At 35.5% G+C, this 22991-nt stretch overlaps 2 protein-coding genes and 2 long non-coding RNA genes across 5 annotated transcripts; all 4 read left to right on the top strand.

The window, feature by feature from the left end:
* Window positions 1-446: 446 nt before the first annotated feature.
* On the top strand, window positions 447-3932 carry LOC147478006 (monooxygenase 2-like). Of its 2 annotated transcripts, none has more exons than XM_086583047.1 (6): window positions 447-883; window positions 1026-1172; window positions 1282-1350; window positions 2143-2308; window positions 2382-2547; window positions 2971-3932. In XM_086583047.1, exons 1-6 carry the CDS (start codon window positions 810-812, stop codon window positions 3522-3524), a joined length of 1176 nt encoding a protein of 391 aa, XP_086439173.1. In that variant the 5' UTR covers window positions 447-809; the 3' UTR covers window positions 3525-3932. The 2 variants fall into 2 exon arrangements, with proteins under 2 accessions (XP_086439173.1, XP_086439172.1); XM_086583046.1 differs by having other exon boundaries at window positions 2382-2610.
* A 7481-nt stretch (window positions 3933-11413) lies between these two features.
* Window positions 11414-14246, top strand: LOC147478005 (uncharacterized). The gene is made up of 3 exons (XR_015207776.1): window positions 11414-11620; window positions 11963-12034; window positions 14174-14246. It is a non-coding gene; the product is annotated as an uncharacterized LOC147478005 (long non-coding RNA).
* Window positions 14247-14298: 52 nt separating this feature from the next.
* On the top strand, window positions 14299-15133 carry LOC147478004 (uncharacterized). Its single transcript, XR_015209587.1, has 3 exons — window positions 14299-14447; window positions 14593-14661; window positions 14765-15133. It is a non-coding gene; the product is annotated as an uncharacterized LOC147478004 (long non-coding RNA).
* Window positions 15134-19200: 4067 nt separating this feature from the next.
* LOC147478003 (putative invertase inhibitor) lies at window positions 19201-19623 on the top strand. Its single transcript, XM_086586141.1, has one exon. The coding sequence runs from the start codon at window positions 19201-19203 to the stop codon at window positions 19621-19623; it is 423 nt and encodes a 140-aa protein (XP_086442267.1).
* Window positions 19624-22991: the final 3368 nt, after the last annotated feature.

Genomic DNA, 22991 nt, shown 5'->3' with positions numbered 1-22991 from the left:
GTATCTTGAGCTTCTTCCTTTGTAAACATATTCAGTCAGACAAATTATGTTTACACTTTTCGGTAAATTTTGTTTGGCATTGCGTGCAGAGCACGTGCATCTTGCTAGTATATATAGTTAGTTAGCTTTGCCTTTTATTTTTCCTTAGAAAATCATCTTATTGGAGGGACAGGAGTGTGGTATCATTTATTTTTTTATTGGATATCATTTATTACAAGTACGTGATGATTTCCCACCAACATAAAAATACAATTAGTCAGTGTATGTGCCCTTGTATGCCTAAGTACCAAATTGTTTTTCCCTTGTGATTTACATTGTAGAATTACTAACATATATCTAGATGTTTCATCAGCACAGAAAACTTCACATATTCCACATTTTGGCAATGAGTAGTGATGCAAGGCTTCGAATGCTTGATATGGAACTGCACGACACAAAGTTTAGATAGTGACTACTTTTCTTCTCTGTTTTTTTTGTTTTAATTTTTCCTTAAACAAGTGAATTTAATATTTTTTTTCTTTTTTGCAAGAGGCCTTAGACAATTTAGTCAAAGTCAGTTTACCGCTGATAGGGGCGACTTGGACCTATGTGTCTGCTGTTCCATATGTTCATTATGTGATGACAATATCTAAGACGATGTCATGGCTTACAAAATACTGGCTGCTGCTTATTTTGTTGTCTTTCCATTCTCTATAGTCTATATATACTTAAGCTAATATGTATATACTGAGAAGTGGACACAGAGGAAGTAGATTCATTTAGTACCTTCAAAGCAAAGCAAGCTGAGCTGATTTTTAAGTTCATTGCAAATGGAGACGGTTGAAGATATTGTGATTGTTGGTGCTGGGATAGCAGGACTCACCACAGCCCTGGGGCTTCATAGGTATATACTCTGCTAAATATATTCCCAATTGAATAACGATATGCCGTTGATTAACTTTAGATAATTTGTTTTGTTCTAAATTTAGAGGGTTTAAGGATTAGCTAGTAGCATTACTTACAAAAAATGATCAAGTTGAATATAGGTTGGGATTAAGAAGCTTGGTTTTGGAGTCGTGGAGTGATTTGAGAGTGACCGGATTTGCGTTTTTAAATTGGACAAATGCTTGGAAGGCTCTTGATGCACTTGGCATTGGGGATTCCCTTAGGCAAAATCATCAGGAACTTACAGGGTAAGTAACTACGAAGGATTTGGATGAATTAGAAAGTAGAAGACAATCACATGGAGGCATCGTATCCATATCCTAAGTGATATATTGTTGTATGTTTTGTCCTCTGCAGTGCTGTTGCTTCATCTATTGTTTCGGGATTGCCTCTGTCGGAAATGTCATTTCAAGTCAAAGCAAAACAGTGAGTTTTCCCAGAACATATACATTTATAAACGAATATTGTAAATTTGTTCTGTTCCTACACACATAATCCTATTTAGTTGATGTAATGTTGTGGAGTTTTCTTGAGAAATTGGCAGTCTAATATACATCGTTAGTTTTATTTTCATAAATTCATTCAACTTGTATAGAGCTAATCAGTTAGTGTTAGATAACGTCGTTCAGTCAATTTCATTATCATCTATGCCCTATCTTTTCTCCCGGCTATTCATACATGAAGATCGTCGTATGTTTAGCAATATATTAGCTTGTTTATATATATTCCCCTAATTTAGCAGTATATTAGTATAGTACTAGACAAGAAATTACAGGGACGTCGCAGTTTGGAAGTATATGGATCCCAAACGACCTTAGCAAAATCTAAAATAACTGAATGCGGAGACTCCCAACGTTTTAACCAGTAAGGTCTAGCCTCATACACAACTTGATTTGAAGTCACAAGGTTACTAGCATGTTTGGGTGCCTGATCTGCCGCAAAATTGGCCCCTCTCCGCACACTAGAGATGACGAAAAGACTGTAGCTGTTGCTTGTACAATTTCCATTTGGCATCTAATGTACCAAGGTAGCTGATCTGTACCAATTGCCGTGATAGCATCTACTGCATGCTCAGTCGTTAGCACTGTGCAAAGATGACAGAAAGGTTTTCGAAAACTTAAAATCTAGTACAAGAGTTTTGTCATTCAACTGAGATGAAAGTAAATACTGATGACTATACCTGCACACAATTTTGAAACTTGATCATATATAATACAGTGGATATCACGAAGTTCGTTGTGTGAGAAGGATGGTGTTGCTTGAAACCCTTGCAAAGGGCCTGCCTCCTGGTACTATCAGATTCTGTTCCAAGGTTGTATCAATTGAAGAAGCAGGGCACTTTAAATTGGTGCACCTGGCAGATGGATCCATCCTCAAGACTAAGGTGAAATTTCAAAAATACAGAGATTACTGGATACATGCAGTAACTCAGTAAGGTATATATGTCGTAATTTCAGGTGTTAATCGGGTGTGATGGAGTAAATTCCGTGGTTGCCAAAATGTTGGGTATTCAGAGACCAACTTTTACTGGGAGGTGTGCAGCACGGGGCATTGCAGAGTTTCCCGATGGCCACAACTTTGAACCCAAATTCATGCAATTTTCAGGAAATGGCTTCCGATCAGGTTTCATTCCTTGCGATCAAAACAATGTGTACTGGTTCTTCACATACTCTTCGTCCAACAAAAGTAAGTTTGATTAATATTCCAAGTCCCTATTTGAAATCCTTTATAGGGTCTCACTAGGTTTATTCACCGACCTTTTGGCATGGGGAATATTGTCCCATACTTGCACTCTAACACTTGGGAGTGAAATATGTATTCCCTCCCCTCAGTACTTGGTATTGATCTGAGTCACCTCGTCAAAGAGTGATCCAGCTGATTCACAACAGATTGCTATCAGGGATATGCAATTAGACGGACTTAGGAAAATGTTTTGCTCAAAAGGCATTAGCACTGAATACATAGAACAACATTCATGCATGGGTTTCTATTTTTAATTATTCTTCTAATGAATGGATAACATTTGACATGGAATTGTGTGTGTAGACAAAGACACGGGAGAGGAAGATGGCCCAGCTAAGCTGAAGCAATTTGTACTAAGGAATCTTGGTAACGTGCCCAAAGACTGGGTGGATGTCGTGGAAAAAACTGAACTGAGAAGCATCACCTCCTCTCCTTTAACGCTCAGGTGGCCATGGAAGGTATTATGGCCTGGAGCAATCTACATAGAAAATGTTTGTATTGCTGGGGATGCTCTCCATCCTATGACCCCTGATATCGGGCAAGGGGGGTGTGCGGCGCTAGAAGATGGTGTTGTTCTAGCTAGATGTCTAGGAGAAGTCTTTTTAAGAAAACAAAGCGGAGAAATAACCAATGAAGAAGAAGAATATAGCAGTATCAAGAAAGGTGTAGAAAAGTTTGCTAAAGAGAGGAAATGGAGAAGTTTTGAACTTATTACTACATCTTATATGGTAGGTGTGATACAACAAAGTAGCTGGAAGGTGATCAACTTCTTCAGAGATAATGTTTTGTCGTCGTACCTGGTTGGGATATTATTGCAGAAGGCAGATTTTGATTGTGGGCTGCTCAAATTTTCTTGAAACAACGCTTAAAAGAGACAACCAGAGAGCTGACGTATTCAAATTTTCAGTTTGCTGTCTCAATCATATGATTACAAGGTAGATGTACTCGAAAGTCTACTAAAATAAAAAGGTAAAAACCTTGATGAATACATTACTGAGATTTCTGATGATGCACTTGGTTTAACATATGCGTGCTGTGAATGTGGGATTTTTTTCTATAGTTTTGAGAAGGCACAGAAATATCTAAGGAATTATCATCCGGTCTTAAAAGATAAATTTTTGTTTGGTAGCAGACTTTAAGTGTTTTATGTTGTTATCTATGTGTGTACCCGAGTGGGTTTGTTCATGATTGTAAGGGTTTATAGCCTAGTGTTGTTGTAGAGATGATTCTCCGTCTAATGATCATATTCTGAGGGTTCACTAAAACTATTGTCTTTTTATCATCCACTGAGTAAACCATGAAATGATTTTCCCATGTAAGAGTGACTCATTAAATGGGATTCACTATAAGTATTTTGTAATTTTGTTATTATCATTTGGGAATGGTATGTTGTGGCATGTAGTTATTAGTTCACACGAGGCATATGTATATATAATCTCATGTTAGATATCATGTTAAGAGGCTAGTAGTATATCCTAGATGCATACTATGTCATTTTCAGGCATAGTGGCGCGAAAATGCTGCTGAATTACTTAATTGTTGGGGAAAACGATACCAATCGATCCCCACTAAGATAGTTTGTACTTGGACAATCTATTACTCCAATAAAAAAAATCTAAATTTTAACTACAACCAACAACCACAACTTAAACTATGAATATAACTATTACAAAATAAGCAATAGAAATATAGAGAAAGTAAAACATACCACAACACAAAGATGTACTGTGGTTCGGCCAATGATGTTTACTTTTACAAGAGCAGGGGCGGACCCAGGAGAGGGTTGCACTAGGCTTCAGCCTGGGGTCGTTTCGTTAAAAAAAAAGTAGTATGCCCATTAGCCCAAAGAAAAAAAAAACCAATGCAAAGGCGATTCTTTCTCCCTCCGACTACGAAACCCCCCTCTCTCAGTCTCTCTCTCTCTCTTGTCTCTTGATTCTTCTATTCAGAGTCTGCTCCTGGAACTATTCGTGGTGATTTTGTTGTCGAGATTGGCAGGTAATTAGATCTGTTGTTCATTTAATTTGTTACATTGGTTTAGTTGTTGTTTTTGATAGATTTTAGTTGCATGAGTTGGTCTGATTATAGTATAATCTTGTTATGGTTGTTTGAATTAAAATTGGGTGAATAAGATATTTCATGAATTGCAAAACCATTTCTGCCTCCCCATGGGTAGAATCTTTTTGTGCAAGTGTATTGAAACCATGGTTTCTTTAAGGAGTAATCTGTAAGGTTTCATGTTTGAGCAAACATTTGAGAAACTTGTAGGCATTTCTTTTGGTCCTCACCATGATGGGAATTAAAATTAACAATCTAGATTTTAATTAATAGTTATCATTTTCATTTAGTTTAACATATATAGATAGTGACGATAAATAACAATTGAGGCTTTCAGTAATCCATGTGCTGCATTTCCGTCATTTAATTTTTTGTACCACCTTTCTCTCTTTGCGTGTAGTTTTCATTTAGGCTTCTCAACAAATAGTTATGAGAATGTGTCTATTATTTTTATTTTTTGTTTAAGACTCTGGTTATCATTGTTTAGCCTAGAGAGAGTTGAAATGCTGGGTCTGCCCTTGCACAAGAGCTAATCATTTTATAAATATGGAAATGAATATTACAATCACTCTTCTCAAGTCTCTCCAAACTTACTAGATCACTCCTCTCTCCTTACAAGTTTTTCTCTTTGCAAGAGTTTTCTCTCAATTTTGGTTTCTCTCAAAATTGGGTTTCTATTCATCCAAAACCTAACTTTTGTTTTTATAGTAATCTGAAATTTCAGCGCGTCTGCGAAATTTTGTGTTTATTGTAGAAAAATCAGAACTCGGTTTGTTCAGACATATTTTTTCAGTTCCCAAACTCTAGTACACATGTTTTGTGAGAGGTTGAAAAAAAACTATCTTCTTTTTCACAGCAAGGGCATGGGCCGGTCACGACCAATTTGAGCACGCTAAGTATTTTTTCTAAAAAAAAAAAAAAAAAAAAATTCTTGGGTACCGTTTGGAAATTCAGGGCTTTATAAAGCCACTTGTGATTCTACATGAGTGTGTATTTTGACTAGGGGTGTTTCTTTTTTCCAAAAACCCAATTTTTCCGAATTCCGATCCGATATTATTTCGAATTTGGCCATGATATTTGTGTTCCGATATTCGAAATTTCAATATCCATTTTTTCCGAAAAATAATTGGATCGGAATTGGATGTGTTTCCAAAATCCAATCTGATCGGATTTCCGATTAATTTCCGAATTTTTAACATATAGCTAGGGGTGTTCATGGGTCAATTCTTATGGGTTTCGGTTCTGAGTCTATTTTTAGCGGTTCTTATTGGGTTCGGTTTTTTCGGATACATATATTTGATTAGTTAAGCTGGTTACTCCTTAAATTTACTTTGAAACAATATAAAGCTAAATTAGGAAACGCAGGTTAATCGAGCCAAACAAATTGGCAGTTATGTGGACATAAATCAAGGGTGGTTGTCATGAGAATGGAAATATAAATTGGCCAATGAAACTAAAGAACAGAATAATCCACAGTAAGAAAAAGGAGAAGGACGCAAAAACTTGAGAGACAAGTAACAATCGAATGGCTCGTCCATTATCTCTCTCTTTCTTTTTCATCCTATTTGCATATACCCTATCCTTCACGACCATTATCCATCGGTCGAAATCTTATGGAGAAGGAAATTTCGTAGGAGATGCATGTGGCGAGATTTCTATTTTCTTGGAAATGCCGGAGAAGGATTGCATAAAATCTCTCGACATAATCCCTGTGGTGAACAGAACTAGTATTGAGAACATTTGTTCTGCTGCCATGACTATAAGTCTAAACAAAGCGAGAAATGTCATGAAATTTATGGAATCATACAGAAACAAGGATGGTTGGGTGGATGGGGGGATAGAAGTTTGTCTTAAAATTTATACTTTTGCCGTTCGGGACATTAAATTTGCAAAACGAAGCTTTGACTCCAAAGATAATACTACGGCTTACATAAAAATGATGGATGCATTGCATAGGAAAGACGAGTGTTCAACTATTTATGTAGACCTCAAAGCAGCAGATATGCCGGCTAGTGAAATAGAGCAAGATTACTACACATTTACCAAATTATCTCATGCCCTTGCCAAATATTTTTATGGTGGTTATATGTAATTCTTAGTTCTGAGAAAAATGGATGTAACATATGAGAAAACCATATATATAGAGCTCTGCCTTTTATTTTTCCTTAGAAAATCATTTTATTGGAGGGACAGGAGTGTGGTGGTTTGGCCGAACCAGTGTCAGTTTTTTAATTTAATTCTTTTATTGGGTATCATTTATTTTATTGGATATCATTTATTACAAGTACGTGATGATTTCCCACCAACATAAAAATACAATTAGTCAGTGTATGTGCCCTTGTATGCATAATTACCAAATTATTTTTCTCTTGTGATTTATATTGTAGAATTACTAACATATATCTAGATGTTTCATCAGCACAGAAAACTTCACATATTCCACATATTGGCAATGAGTAGTGACGCAAGGCTTCGAATGCTTGATATGGAACTGCACGACGCAAAGTTGAGATAGTGACTACTTTTCGATCTTTTCTGTTTTTTTTGTTTTAATTTTTCCTTAAACAAGTTAATTTAATATTTTTTCTTTTTTGCAAGAGGCCTTAGGCAATTTAATCAAAGTCAGTTTACCGCTGATAGGGGCTGCTTGGACCTACGTGTCTGCTGTTCCATATCTTCATTATGTGATGACAATATCTAAGATGATGTCATGGCTTACAAAATACTGGCTGCTGCTTATTTTGTTGTCTTTCCACTCTCTATAGTCTATATATACTAGCTAATATGTATATACTGAGAAGTGGACACAGAGGAAGTAGATTCATTTAGTACCTTCAAAGCAAAGCAAGCTGAGCTGATTTTTAAGTTCATTGCAAATGGAGACGGTTGAAGATACTGTGATTGTTGGTGCTGGGATAGCAGGACTCACACACATCAACACATACAGATAAGAACATAATTCAAAGGACACAAAACCTTTTCCACATCTGTTGGAGTGTTTTGACTAACAACTATATAAACCCATGACGTCCCTATGCATACTCACTTCCTGCATCCATAGCAGCATACACCCATTTGGACACGTTTCCTTGTTGAATTCTTCAAGTTTTCTCTATGAGATCGAGTACAAGCATAACTTCTTTTTCTACACGTACAGTAGATCATATTGTTGTATCCTGGGAGACAAATTGTCGTACGCACCATATATAGCAGGGCAATATTGTCTCAAGCACGTACATATCATAGTGTCAAACACTAGACTCGATCGGTTCTTCTCTCTTGATTTTCATATATAATACCGTAAATTCTTTATTTATTTATTTATTGTGTTATTTTTTATATACAGAAAAGTGGTGTATTTTTTGTGGTTATTGAATCATGGTGAGATCACAAATATATCTACGCACATATATTCAAACGTACACAACTTTGGGCATTTGGCCGTTTTAATTTCAAGTAAATTTTTGGTCTTCAGCTTAAGTTTCTGCATAGGGTCAGAGGGAAAAGCTGGCACGGCCAAACAGGCTTAGAATATATACTTACGCAACATAGGATCAAAATTTCAAAGCAAAGCTTCGACCATCCAAACAATAGTCAGTTTATATGAAATATCAGACTGCTTATATAAAAATGACAAATGCAGTTAAGGCGATGCCGGATTGAAGTACTGTATGGCAAGATTTCAAACTAACAAGGTGGACGGGCCGGATTACAACTCAGAATGCATGTGCCAGAATAGCTTTAGGCACTGTCAAAATGGTTCGTGGTGGTGCTCTTCTATAATTCTTCGAAATGTCAAAATAAATAAAGAATATAAAAAGGTGATGGTAGTTATCGAACTTTCATTTTGGTTTTAAATAAAAGTAACGTATTTTTTATTTAGAAACAAGGTCCTTTCAAAACTTGGTTTCAATTGATTTGTCCGAAATTGAATTACAGGGTTTAAATCCCCAAATTTGGTTTTTGGTGATGTGGACTCTAACTAATATTTCACACCACAAACTCATCTCACCACACCGATATTTCACAAAACAAAAATGTGATTTCGATATTTGACTAAAGCATTTCTCACGTGATGTCACTTACAACGAAATGAAAAAACCCAATTCAAGTTTCTCTTATTTATATATTATCGTTAGACTCCTAAAATGGAGGCAGAGACAAACCCCCAATCACAGAATAGATAATAGAGATCTCTTACATTAACATACAATAGACATCAAACACCTAATTACACCAAAACCATGAAGACAATCCCTGCACCAACCAACCAAATTACAATTTTGGTAATAAAAAAGATTTTATTTATTGAATCATTTCCCTTCTTCAATTCTTCAACGATATTTAAAAGTTTCGTTTCCTTTCTCCACAAACAAATTACTCTTCCTTGATATCGATCATTAACTATCTCCAATGTTTCATTCTAACGTTTTTTAAATCAATGTATCATCTGTTGGTGGAAAAATCAGTCCAAAAGCATGGTCAATTGATCTTGTTGGTGTGTCAATCCAACGAAAATAGAAACAAGTTTTAGGCACTACACCATTTGGGTGATTTTGTAACATTTGGGTTTTTTTAATAGTAACACTTATCCATCCGTTAGCAAATTATTCACACTTATCCATCCGTTAGCAATGCTATCAACCGTTGCTGAAATACTTGAATTATTTTCTAACATTTCTTGAGATATTTAGTGACGTTTCCCTATACGTTAGAAATTGTGAAATGGAAAAAAGAAAAGAAAAATCAGGTTGGAAAAAAAAGGAAAACTTAAGCGGGAGTTTTTCACCTCTCGCGCTCATCGAAAAGTGGAAAAGAGAAAAACCCTAAACCGTAAGGTTGTTCCTCACTCGGTGAGTCTTCCTCTCCTTCTTGCTCTTCTTCTTCCTTCCTCCTCCTACAAATTGTCTAGAAGTTTGATTTTGGGTGGCTAGGGTTTTGATTTTCGTTTTCGTTTTGTATGGCTAGGGTTTCGAGATTCATTTTAGGCATAATTGTTCGATCTATTGAACAAAAGGTTCTCTTCAACAAAGGTAAGTAACTATTGGTCGTGGTTGTGGTTTTCCTTATCTGCTGAACATGTATAATTTTGGCCGTTAAATATTAATTTCTAAGTAACAAGTTTATCTCTGTTTTCGAAGATTGTAATTCAAATATCAGACAAGATGAGAGCTTTTCCATTTTTTGTTCATCAGGTTTTTATAGTCTTTTGAGTTTTTAATACTTTGGTTTTGAACCAATTTTCTTAATTTTGATTATTCTTTGTCGATTTCATTATTTGGGGTTCAGTATTTTAAGTTTTTTGAAGGTTTTGCCATTAATTGCTGTTGTTGATTCTTAATATGTGCTTGATCTGCTCAAGGTAACAACTAATGTAGTGTTTTTAGTGTAACAGTTTTTGACATTAGGCTTTTAGCTCATGGGTTTGGCTGAATTACTTTAAATTTTTATGTAAAAGATTGTATCTTTATAGCTTCATATATGGTCCTTTCATGTTTAGTTTCTAGTGGAAAAGGTAATTTTGGTTCTTTTTATGGTTGGCAGTCATATGGTTATTAACTTTATTATATAGTTCATATAAGTTACATTAAATTTACACAACATGCATTTGAAATGCACTGTCTGATCAATGTATGTTATGTGTCCATATATATTACTCAACAAGTGTGCTGCTTGTTTAATATATTTTGTTGAAAATAATTTTGTTGTCATGTTTTATGGAACTGGAATTATTTGTAATGGTTCATTAGAGTAGTGGAGTTCTATTTCCTTTGTTTTAATGGTTCTTTGGGTCAGATTTCGTAATGTATAGTCTGTTTTTCAGTAATAGAAATTCTAGCAGATTCCGGCAGATACATCTGTGGCAAAGGCAGTAAATTTTTTATCTGATGCCAACATTATGTATGCTCCTGTTAGGAATCCAAATGCGGGAAATAATGCGGATTAGAGGGAAAGGTATATAGGCATGATAGATTACTCGGCTATCATTCTCTGGGTTCTGGCAAATGCAGAACTAGCTGCAGTTGCTTTGTCTGCGGGATTTGCAATAGTAGCTGGACCAGGTGCAGGTGCGGTCGGTGCTCTTGGAGCACTAGCAGTGGGTGCTACTGGTCCCATTGCAGTTGTCGGATTTACTGCTACTGTTGTGGATGCAGCAGTGGCTAGTGGTATAGCTACAGAAAAAGGAACTAGAAAAGATGGCCCAACTGCCGCCAGTAGTTTAGGAAGGGATTTTTATAATGTTATCCTTCAAGAAGAACCTTTAAAGTCCACCACGATGGTGTTTTCCTCCTCGAAGTCTTACGTGAGAAATCTTTGCTTTATAAAATTACCTCCTGCATAGATTATTATGAGTACCTAGGACCTAGATTCAAAATTGTTTCTGAAAATGAAACCTGTAATGTTAGTTTTAGGGATGCTCTATAAATCCTTTGAAAAGAAAAAGAAAGAAAAGAAAACATTCTTTTGTACGTCTAGCCTTTCCTCTCTATATATTCCTTTAGCATTTTGGTGTACCATTGTTTTTATGTGTTGCGGTGTTGTTTAGTTGCATTTTATATTCCATATTTCATTTGTATGGCCTCTTCCTATTATTTTTGTAATGAATATGTCCTTGTATTTTAGGTCAAGCAAATCATAAAGTCCTTCGAGATGGGCTCCTTTTTTCTTCCCTCTGTTGCCATGACAACTCCATGTTGAGTGTCTTGTTGTTGCTATCAAAGTACAGATTGAGGAGTGTGCCCATTATCGAGACAGGAAATCCTTTCGTTAAGAATTTTAATACCCAGTCAGCAGTGGTGCAAGGACTCCAAAAATGCAAAGGAAGGGATCGTTTGATTACATTGCAAGTCACCCAATATTTGATTTTGGACTTCCTTTTACGTCGTATGAGGAGGTGAGTTACTACTATATAGGTTTACTGGTTGACCAGTCTATGTTTCTTGGAACTTAGGGCTCACATTGTGTGGCAAAGAAATTCTAACAATAACCTTTTGAAGTATGACACTGATTTCCTCATTTCCACATCCCAGTTGATCTTTTCAGCACATTTCTATCATTAGGATGCGTATAACATAAACTGCTGCAACCATATGTCAGGAACCCCTTATTAGGGAGTCATGGTTTATTTGTTTCTATCCTATATATAACATAATCATTGCATCATCTTATGCGTTCTCCATCACTAAGACATTTACAATCAACTATTCATGTTAAGCGACATGTATATGCTATATAGGAGTTGATTGGGGGTGGAATTTAGACGTTGGAGCTTATCTCTTTATGATCAAAGAATATTCTGCTGGACAAGGTATTGATATACAAAATTTGCAACTTGCTCTTAAGTGGCAATGTGTGTTTCATAGACTAATTCTATATATGCATCGATTTATGACTCAATTTCGCAAATTTAATTTAATTATCCATTAGATGTAATATTACTGGTATTGATATTTGATGCAACTAGTTAGCAAATTTATTCACATTGATTTTATTTGGTCAAATAGTAATGGTCAACTAAATGTAGTACACTAAGTTGCGCCCTGGTACGTTTGATATTTTTGTACTTGTTTTCATAGTATTAATCAATCCAATTACTCTGTGTGAGCATCTTGAAGTGGATCCTAATAAATATAGGAGAGCCTCATGGTTATATACTTCTATATGTATGGGTTCCACACCTTATGCTATCTAGAAAATTTTAATTGGAGGTGGACATGCAGGATGAAGAGGAGGTGGCTTTCACTAAGGTATGCTAAATTTATTAACAAGTTTGTATTGGTTATATGCTACACACCTCCTATTGAACCAAACATGAGCTGGTCTGCTCCAATACCCACATAGACATATATAAAAAGAAAATAGAAAGGGGTATCCACTGTTTTTCTCCTCCATTTTTCAGTTACCTTATATCAATAATAAAAAATGGGTGAGGGTTTTAATATATGCTTTGCTTAGTTATTTGACCCCATATACATGTACATCACATGATCACACTACTTTGATTTGTTAAGATTTTATTTTTTTTCAGATTTGATTATTTGGTCTTGCTTGTTTCATATGCTCACAGTCTATTTGATGAAAGTTCCTTAAGGGCTTTAGTTTTTATGCTTTTACTGTTTTTGAAAATTAATAATTACAAACAATGGTTAGTGAGCATAAGCTGAGTATAAGCTGGTGGTGCCTAAGCTTAGTGAGCACATTATAGCTTTACACTTTATAGCTAGGACCACTAAATCCTGAGGTATTGTTTTACTTAGTTCAAGAGCTTGAGAATATTTTATCAAGGTTTATTAATTCGACATATAGATAAGTGGTGTTGATGATTAATCATCTTTTTGCTGTTTGAGCATATGACGACTAATACTTTAAGTGACAAGTATCAAGCCATGTTGGACAACACCAACTTAACTAAATTCACCGTTATAGTCATAGAATAAGCTCCAATGACTTATTGACCCTGATCAGGCCTTTAATGGGATATGCTAAGGATAGTGCCCTTTTTAAGCCAGTGAAGCCCTTAAATGACATGCTTTAGCTCCAACAAGAAACAAATGAGGATGGGGATAAAAAACTTATGGGAATTGAAATTTCAGCTTATAACGGTGAATTTGACCATGAGCAATCTACGGTCAGTGATAGGTTCCAGGCTCCGTCAACTCCACAGTTGAAACAAGGATGTAGATTTCTAGACGATGGGCAAAGTAACTGCTCATTAGAGAAAGAGCATGGGGACCTAGAGGGAGAATCAAAATCTGTCGAAACTACCTGCAACAATTCAGTTGCTGAAACTACTTGCGACAATTCAGTGGAAGTAGTTAGTGTCATGGTTGATTCTTCTTTGACATCTAAGGAGGTCGCCGTCAAAGAGGAGAACTCTGTCGAACGTTCTAGGAGTGGAAATGGTTTATCTTGTCATTCACAAAAGGTAGAGAAGAAAGCTGAATCCAAAGGTGATAACCCACAGATAGAAGCCCCTCACCCTAATTCCTATGGAAAAAAGACTAACAGGAAGATCAAGGTACTTAAATAATGATAAAAAAAAATTCTTTACTATTTGTAATTCTTTGCTCTCTTTCTCTGCTGAACTTGCCCTGGTGTGTTATTTACAAGAAATAATGTTATATTAGTGATTCATGCATTGGAGTCCATCAAGCACTGTGATTCTCAAGGAAAACTTGTTCAATTGTGAGATATTAGTCTAAGCAAAAGAAATGACTCTTTCAACAAGTTGGTTTCTCAGTTCTACAAGTTTCTGTTGGCGCTGACTTCTCCAAGTTTTATAGAACCTTAAGCCTAATGTAATTGGTTTGGACTATTTCCCATTTGACGCATCCTATGTTGCCCTTCATTTCCGACATTCTTATATTTACAATTAGATTAGATTATTTATCTTTATATGTACTGATATGTGTGTATGCACATGAGATTAAACTTCATTGATATGCAGAGGTATCGGATGCATAGAAGACACATTGTGCCGAAGGATGATGATAGAAGATGGCAGCATCCAAGAGGACCCATTGTGCCCCAAGGGTTTATCCACACAAGCCCATCATGCTTGTGGCTCCCCATACCATACTAATCATAGTTTCACACCAAATCAGTTTTATCCTATTTGGGGACACCCTAACAATCACCATTCAAGCATGCAGATGTGGGGTCACCCTGGCTTCCCTACCTGGCATCCTCAGGATAGCTGGTCTTGGAATACACATCCATGGGTAATTTTGTTATTTTAGCTGATGCAGATATAGAAGATTGCTAACTTAAATATCAGTGCTAAAGTCGTTCTTAATTTGCTCCACATTCAAATATAGCAGTGTAGCCTTGTGCTAATTTTATGAATATGTTATATATGTGTTTCAGATGCATGCAGATGCATGGGGCCGTCCTATGATGCCGCCATCTCCGGGGCCTTGCTCCAACTTCCCTTAGGTGAGGCTAATGACGTGTCTATACTCACACTGAATACATACGCTTTAGTGCCTTGCTAAATTGGATTTTAACATTATAGTGTCATTTTCTTAAAATGGTGCAGAATGCTTCTGGATTTCATAGTTTGCACCCATTTGAAGAATGTATCAACTCACCAAGCAATTCCTTTGACTTTCATCCGGTAAAAGTCTTCTCAGTTATATTTTTCCTTATATATTTACTCCACGTACTATGTACTAGCCTTTTGTTATTAAGAGGTACAATCACTTAACAGGTCCGATAGTATTTAGCATTTATGTTTGAATGGTGACCCCATGAATCTTTCTGTACAGTCCTATTGGGGTCCTGACCTCAAAGCCGGCTATTTTGTATAGGTGCCATGATGCAGTAGAACTCCATTCCATTATTTTATCTATATACTGTATAGTATGGTTTACATTTAGGGTTGGGGTATCGTCATACGTACGCCTTCACCAGAATTTTTTATGTTAAACAACTACAGTTGAAAATATTCCTCTTCTATCTCTAAGTAGGCAATATAAACATTTACAACTTGACCTTCTGTCCTAATGTCAAATAGATAATGGGGCTGCACATAGTACACCATCACATTAGCAAGGACTTAAACCATGACATCCTAGATTCCTAATATCCTACAGAGGTGTGGATCCACTAGACTGTGGAGTTTGCAGGATTGTTTTTTCGTTTGTATCTTGTGGTGAAAATAGTGTCATAATCAAATGACACTAGAGTGTCAATTTCGTTAAAAATTGTATTTATCCCATAGTATAAATGAATACTATAGTGCAAGGTAAATAAGGAAGCTTCATTATAAACTGGGTTTTTTCATCTCGCTTTATTGATTTGTTCAAGATGCTAACAGTGGAAAATATGTCGACTTTTAAAAGTTTATAGAATTCCAAGTGTTTCCATGGATCCAAAATAAACAAATTTCTATGTTGAATATATTCATACAATAGCTTTATAGTTAAATATCTTTTTTGGTAAATTGTGGCTTCATTTCTAACGGTTTGAATCAAGGGTTTGTCACCTTATCTAATATAGTATTTGGTTCGTTCATTGCCTATGTGAAATTGTTCTTATTTGTATGGCATCTTGAATATGGATTGAGAAAACTAGGCTGATAAAAGTAATTCCCACCATCTAATAAAATCTTTATAAAATCAAACAATATCAACTTTTGTGGAGTTTACTTCATACTTAAATTCTTTGACATGAAAAGTTATTATATTGTTACAGTTTGGGTGTATGATTTAAACTTGGTGTTTTCATGGAAGTCTACATTTTGAGATAAGATGTTTTACATTATTGAGTATCTTTGTCATTTCCTTGGCTTTATTTATGAACTTTGCTTGATTATAGATATGCCAAAACAAAAATCCATCTGAGTTAGCAGTGATAGACATCTTTGTGAGTACAATTGATCCTCCTCAAGGAGCCTCCACTTATCATTGCAAATATTGTTCTATCGATCCTTGTCGATTCTCCAATCGAATTAATTTGATTAAATAGAGAGCTACTAGGACTTATTCTATCCATGCATTTTGTTTACAAAAATTATTTTACTAGTTGTTATTATATTCTTGGTTGTTTTCTCATTGTTGAATCTAAAACACAAATTTTATTTACCCTAATACTATGTATCGATCCTCTCTATTTTCTTAATTTCCTTTTGGTGTCATTGGTTAGGACCAAAGTCTAAAACTTTTATTTTTTATTCAAAAACAATGTGAGAGAGAAAAAATGTTTCAATTGATATGTTAGGACTTATTCTATCTATGATTTTGTTTAATAAATACCCAAATGATTTTTGGTGATTGGACTATATTTTTGGTTATTTCTCATTGTTGAAAAAAAAATGTAAACTCAAGTCAAGACCACACCGATATTTAAAAAAAAATGTGATTTCGATATGTTTGGTTCAAAACATTTCTCCGCGTGATGTTGTTTACAAGTGTATGTTTTAAAACCCAATTCAAGGATGGATAGGTTTATATATTATCGTTAGATATATATAAATGGAAGCAGAGACAAACCCCAATCACGTAATAAATATTTTTTTTAATGTTTCCATAATTTAACACCTAATTACATCCGTTAACCATGAAGACAATCCCTCTAAGTAACCAACCAAATTACAATTTTGGTAAAAATTGCTAACATTTTATTTGTTGAATCATTTCCCTTAAGAACAAAATTAATAAACGATATTTAAAAATTTACTAACCTTTGATAACAAAATTAATTTCAGTCCATTTGCTAACCGTCATAATTTGCTCACTTTACTATCTCCAATGTTTCATTCGTTACGTTAAAATTTGTCACTCAATGTATCATGCGGTAAAAAAATCGTTACATTATCCGGTATTTTTTGTAACAGTGTCAATCCGTTACAAATAAAATAGAAACAAGTTTTAGGTGAGGTCTGGCTATATTTGCCACAACCAAAAAATCGGCCACAACCAAAAAATCGGCTTTCTAGATTTCGTGAAGTGGGTGAAACCTTCAAAGCAATTGGATATCCACATTCACAAATTTGACCTGAAGTGACCAAGGAATATGACATACTTTAGTTTTAGTTTAGTAACAAATTTAATCCCTTAATTATTCTTGGTATTTGTTATTGACAGACCCCATATTGTGTTGGGCAGACTCCAACAAAAAAAAACAATTATTACAAGTATGTCATTGGTCCCAAAAAATCCAAAAAAAAAAAACAAATATTACAAGTGTGTCATTGGTCCCAAAAAATTGAATTCGAAAACCCTAAGCTTAAACGATCCGGCTAAGTCGTTCATTGTGCAAACCCAACGATGTGGCCACACCGTTCGGACTAAGTCCCCAACGATGTGGCCACACCGTTTAGACTAAGTCTCAAATGGTGTGGCCACATCATTTGGACTAAGTCCCAAACGACTTGGCCATATCAAACGACTTGATGATCATATCGTTTACTTAGTCCAAACGGTGTGGCCACACCGCTTGAGATTTTGAATTTTGAAAAAATATAAAGTTCTTTTTTTGCGTTTGAGACTTAGTCCAAACGGTGTGGCCACCGGGTCAAGAAGCCAAAAACATAACTTTATATTTTTTTTCAAAGTTCAAATCCCAAACGGTGCGCACCCACCGCTTAGACTAAGTCTCCAACAATATGGCTACACCGTTTGGGATTTGAACTTTGAAAAAATATAAAGTTCTATTGTTTGGCCTCTTGACCGGTGTGGCCACACCGTTTGGACTAAGTTTCAAACGATGTGGCCAAGCCGTTTGGACTGAGTCCCCAACGATGCGGCCACATCATTTGAGACTTAGTCCAAACGGTGTGGTCACATCGTTGGGGACTCAGTCCAAACGGTGTGACCACATAGTTGGGTTTGCACAATGAACGACCTAGCCGGGAACGACCTAGCCGGGTCGTTTAAGCTTGGGGTTTTCAAATTCAATTTTTTGAGACCAATGGCACACTTGTAATATTTGTTTTTTTTTTGGACTTTTTAAGATTAATGGCACACTTGTAATAATTGTTTTTTTTTTTGGAGTCTACCCAACACAATATGGGTCCATCAGTAATAGGACCCTTATTCTTAGTTGAGTAACCTAACCCTAACTTCAGTTCTTATAAGTAAACAAAAGGGAAGGAAAAGTTTGAGAAAATGGGGGAAAATTAGATGATGTCATGAGTGACATCACGTGATAAATGTTTTGGTCAAAGTGTCAAACGGTGAAAAATGAAAATTAAATTTTTGTTTAGTGAAAATATCAGTATGGTGATATGTGTTTGTTGTAAGAAATATTAGTTGGAGTCCACATCACCGTGTCGATGTCAGCAAAAATGACTTGGGGAAATACTTAACAACGTAAGCATGTCGTCGTCTGGTTAATTTAACATCATGTCTAAATTGAAACTTTTTGAAACTTTATTGTTTTTTTGAATAAAAAAGAAGTATGTTCTTGTTTTTGAAATCAAAATGAAAGTTTGTTGTATTTTTTGGTTATAATCTCTAGATGATTCATAATTTATTTTACAAGTATTTTATCCAAAAAATTGTGGAGTGAAAGATCGAAGTTGTTATTGGGAAAGGAGGTTTTTGTTACTATTAGGATATAAATAGTGTAGATCATACCTAATGAAGTAGATGGGATACATATATTTGATTAGTTAAGTTGGTTACTCCTTAAATTTACTTTGAAACAATATAAAGCTAAATTAGGGAAAACAGGTTAATCGAGCCAAACAAATTGGCAGTTATGTGGACATAAATCAAGGGTGGTTGTCATGAGAATGGAAATATAAATTGGCCAATGAAACTAAAGAACAGAATAATCCACAGGAAGAAAAAGGAGAAGGACGCAAAAACTTGAGAGACAAGTAACAATCGAATGGCTCGTCCATTATCTCTCTCTTTCTTTTTCATCCTATTTGCATATACCCTATCCCTCACCACCATTATCCATGGGTCAAAATATTATGGAGAAGGAATAGGAGAGGCATGTGGCGAGATTTCTTTTTTCTTGGAAATGCCGGTGGAGGATTGCATAAAAGCTCTCGACATAATCCCTGTGGAGAACAGAACTAGTACTGAGAGCATTTGTTCTGCTGCCATGACTATAAGTTTAAACAAAGCGAAAAACGTCATGAAATTTATGGAATCATACAGAAACAAGAATGATTGGGTGGGAGGGGGGATACAAGATTGTCTTAAAATTTATACTTTTGCAGTTCAGGACATTGAATTTGCAAAACGAAGCTTCGATTCCAAAGATAATACTACGGCTTACATAAAAATGATGGATGCATTGCATAGGAAAGAAGAGTGTTCAACTATTTATGTAGACCTCAAAGCAGCAGAAATGCCGGGTAGTGGAATAGAGCAAGATTACTACACATTTACCAAATTCTCTCATGCCCTTGCCAAATATTTTTATGGTGGTTATATGTAATTCTTAGTTCTGAGAAAAATGGATGTAACATATAAGAAGACCATATATATATAGAGCTGTGCCTTTTATTTTTCCTTAGAAAATCATTTTATTGGAGGGACAGGAGTGTGGTGGTTTGGCCGAACCAGTGTCAGTTTTTTAATTTAATTCTTTTATTGGGTATCATTTATTTTATTGGATATCATTTATTACAAGTACGTGATGATTTCCCACCAACATAAAAATACAATTAGTCAGTGTATGTTCCCTTGTATGCCTAATTACCAAATTATTTTTCTCTTGTGATTTATATTGTAGCTAGAATTACTAACATATATCTAGATGTTTCATCAGGACAGAAAACTTCTCATATTCCACATTTCCACTGCCATCACATTGGCAATGAGTAGTGATGCAAGGCTTCCAATGCTTGATGTGGAACTGCACGTCTCAATACTATTCAAGGTTTCAGAGTTGAGATAGTGACTACTTTTCTTTTTCTTTTCTTTTCTGTTTTTTTTTTCTTTTAATTTTTCCTTAAGCAAGTTAATTTAATATTTGTGATCGCTGTTTACAAGCATATACCTTCATCATTTTACCAAAGATTGCTTAGTCAAGCCTATACAGGAAGGAGAAACAGATATCAAGGAATACCGAGTGTAGTTAAGAACTCAATTACTCAATTGAGTTATTCAAAGTTGTATCTTGACTCGGTTACTATTTGACTTGAATATGATAAAGGCAATCATATTTTGTATATCCTCACTGTAAAGTGCGAACCACATACTTTCAAAGTTTGTCTGCATCCATTACTGATTTGATAGGCAGTATTTTACACATGGAAATATAAGTTGTTGCTGAGCACAAGCCACTATTTTGGTTGCTTTGCATCGCCAATTTTTTTTGTTTTTACTTAGACAATATGATTATGACTGGTTTTAATGATTTTACATTTCGAACAGATGGATAGAGCTTCTATACTTGGGGATGTGATTGAGTACTTGAAGAAGCTTCTGCAGAGGATTAATGACCTTCACAATGAGCTAGAATCTACACCTCTCAGATCTTCATTTCCTCCTAGCTAGTACAAGTTTCCACCCCTTGACACCGACTCCACCTACTTTACCCTGTCGTGTCAAGGAGGAACTTTGCTTGAGTTCATTTCTGAGCCTAAATAATCAACCTGCAAGGTAATAATCCTGATCCTATAGTGGAATTGCTCAGTTCCCTTTTTAGTTGAAGTCCTGGTTCTCAATTTAAGCAAGTGGAAATGACAAATTTGTGAATGCTTGTTTTCATTAGCTGCATTGATCCATCTTATTCCATTTTACGTCTGTCTTTAGATGATTAAGATAATTTAGTTGAGTCTGAAACTCATAACTAGGATCCGTTAATATTAATCCTCATTCCCGTGTGAAGTGAACTTTCTGTTTTATGCAGTTATTTATTATAACACCCAGTCTTTTCTGTTATTTTTCCTAGTATAATAATAATAATAATAGGTAAAACAAAATATATGATAACTATTGGTTAAGGATAAAAGCCCCGTAGATAAATAGATAACTTTCATCCTTGTTTTTCAGTGGGGGTTTTAAAAAAAAATAAAAATAAAAATGAGATGTAGAGTTTTTGGGGAAAAAAAAAAGAACACAGAGAGTTTATACACAAAAAAAAAAAATAAGAGACGGAAGGGAGAGTAACATCAGTGAGTGGTTGCTGTTTGAGAGTAAAAAGAAAAAGTTTTGAACGAGAAAGATTGTCTTTTTCGCACGACAGTCGACTTCGGTCTTTCGGGGTTTTTCCGCTTTCGGAAATCTAGCTGTTCGGTTTACAAATAGTGAGTAGTCTGAAGATGTTATTTTAAATTTTTGTTTTATGCTAATCATATCCGTAATAGTGATTTCCTTATTTGATATCTTGTAAACTCTGTTAATGGTGCCGGCTGTTAGATAAAATTTTGAAGTACTACAATTGTATAAAATTCTGACGAAAATCTTAATTTCATGATTGTTTTGCTGTGATGATGATGAGAATGTGTATTAGTAAATACCCAATTCATTGTTTAATTTGATTCGAATAGAATTCTATTACCAGGATTTTGTTTTACTGCTATTGTTGGTCTGTAGGATTTTGTTGGTGGTTGGAAGTGTTTTGTGGTAAGGAGATGATCTATATAGGTTGTGTGGGTTGCCGGGAAATGAGTGGTAGTGGTGGAATTATGGTATGAGCGCTGTGAAGCTTTGAACATCCATTAATGGCGGGTCGAGCGCGAGTTGTGAATTGTGAGGGTATTGAGATTTGAGGGTATCAGCAGATTGGGTTTTTGGTAGGGATTAGAACCGTGTGGTTTAGTAGTGGTGGTGAGTGGTGGTTGGTGGCTGTGGTGGTGGAGGCGCTGGTGAAGTGAGGAAGAAAAAGAAGAAGACAACGTCCTGTTCATTTCTTTTTTGTTGGGCTTGGGCTTGGGCCTAAATATGGCATGTGGTCTTAAGTGTTTAGTTGGGCTTGGAAAGGTTAAAGACTATGGGCCTTAGTCTTTTGGTTTTTAGGGTTAGATAAGTTTAGACTGCTTGACTGATGTTGACCTTTGACCGGTTGACTGCTGTTGACCAGTCAACCCTTTGACCAGTTAATCAGGGTTGACTTTGACTAGTGGACCAGGTGTGACTTTTGACTATTTGCTAGGATTAGGTCCAGTAGGATAAGTGTAGGGCTATTAGGGTGTTGGGCTTTAGGCTAAGTCTATAATTTTTTTTCCTAAGTGTGTACGTGTATTAACTACTATGTGAATTTCATTTATTATTAAAATTCTGTTAGGATATACGATGCTATGACACTTAGACATCGATATAATTAATAATGCATAAACAAAAATACATGAAATAAGATACTCCTCCATTCTCTAAAATAATATATACAATAAAATTCATTAATGCATAAACAAATTTATCGCACCCTTTTAGAACTCTCCACGCCTCAAGTTTTGGAAATGAGTTTCATGACTGATGATGTCATATGTTAGGTGGGCATTTATTGAATGTGCCATAAATGGCTCGTTAGCATTATAAAGGGGTATTCATTGAATGTGTCATGAATGACTCGGGTATTCATTGAATGTGCCATGAATGACCAGATTGTTTGGACTACCCTAGAGAGGAACTAAGGTATTCGTCTTGTGGGTTAGTTGTATTCCTTGAGTGTACGGGAATGTAAGGTTGGGTATTCCTTGAATGTGGCGGGAATGAACCAGGGCATTCATTGAATGTGCCTTGAATGGCCCGTTAGTGATATGATAGGTATTCCTTGAATGTGGCAGGAATGACCTAAGGTATTCATTGAATGTGTCATGAATGACCTAAGTTTTTATGCCCAAAGAGGATGGGAAATAT

The sequence above is a fragment of the Coptis chinensis genome, chromosome 9, assembly GCF_015680905.1.
Source record: "Coptis chinensis isolate HL-2020 chromosome 9, ASM1568090v1, whole genome shotgun sequence".
Classification (NCBI taxonomy): domain Eukaryota; kingdom Viridiplantae; phylum Streptophyta; class Magnoliopsida; order Ranunculales; family Ranunculaceae; genus Coptis; species Coptis chinensis.
The sequence above is the reverse complement of the archived record's forward strand: the minus strand, read 5'-3'. Positions and strand labels throughout refer to the sequence as shown.

Coding starts and splice junctions, on each gene's coding strand:
- LOC147478006 (XM_086583046.1), top strand. CDS start 810: ATGGAGACGGTTGAAGATATTGTGATTGTTGGTGCTGGGATAGCAGGA. Junction 1,173..1,281: donor AATCATCAGGAACTTACAGG/GTAAGTAACTAC, acceptor TGTCCTCTGCAG/TGCTGTTGCTTCATCTATTG. Junction 2,309..2,381: donor GATCCATCCTCAAGACTAAG/GTGAAATTTCAA, acceptor TCGTAATTTCAG/GTGTTAATCGGGTGTGATGG.
- LOC147478003 (XM_086586141.1), top strand. CDS start 19,201: ATGCCGGTGGAGGATTGCATAAAAGCTCTCGACATAATCCCTGTGGAG.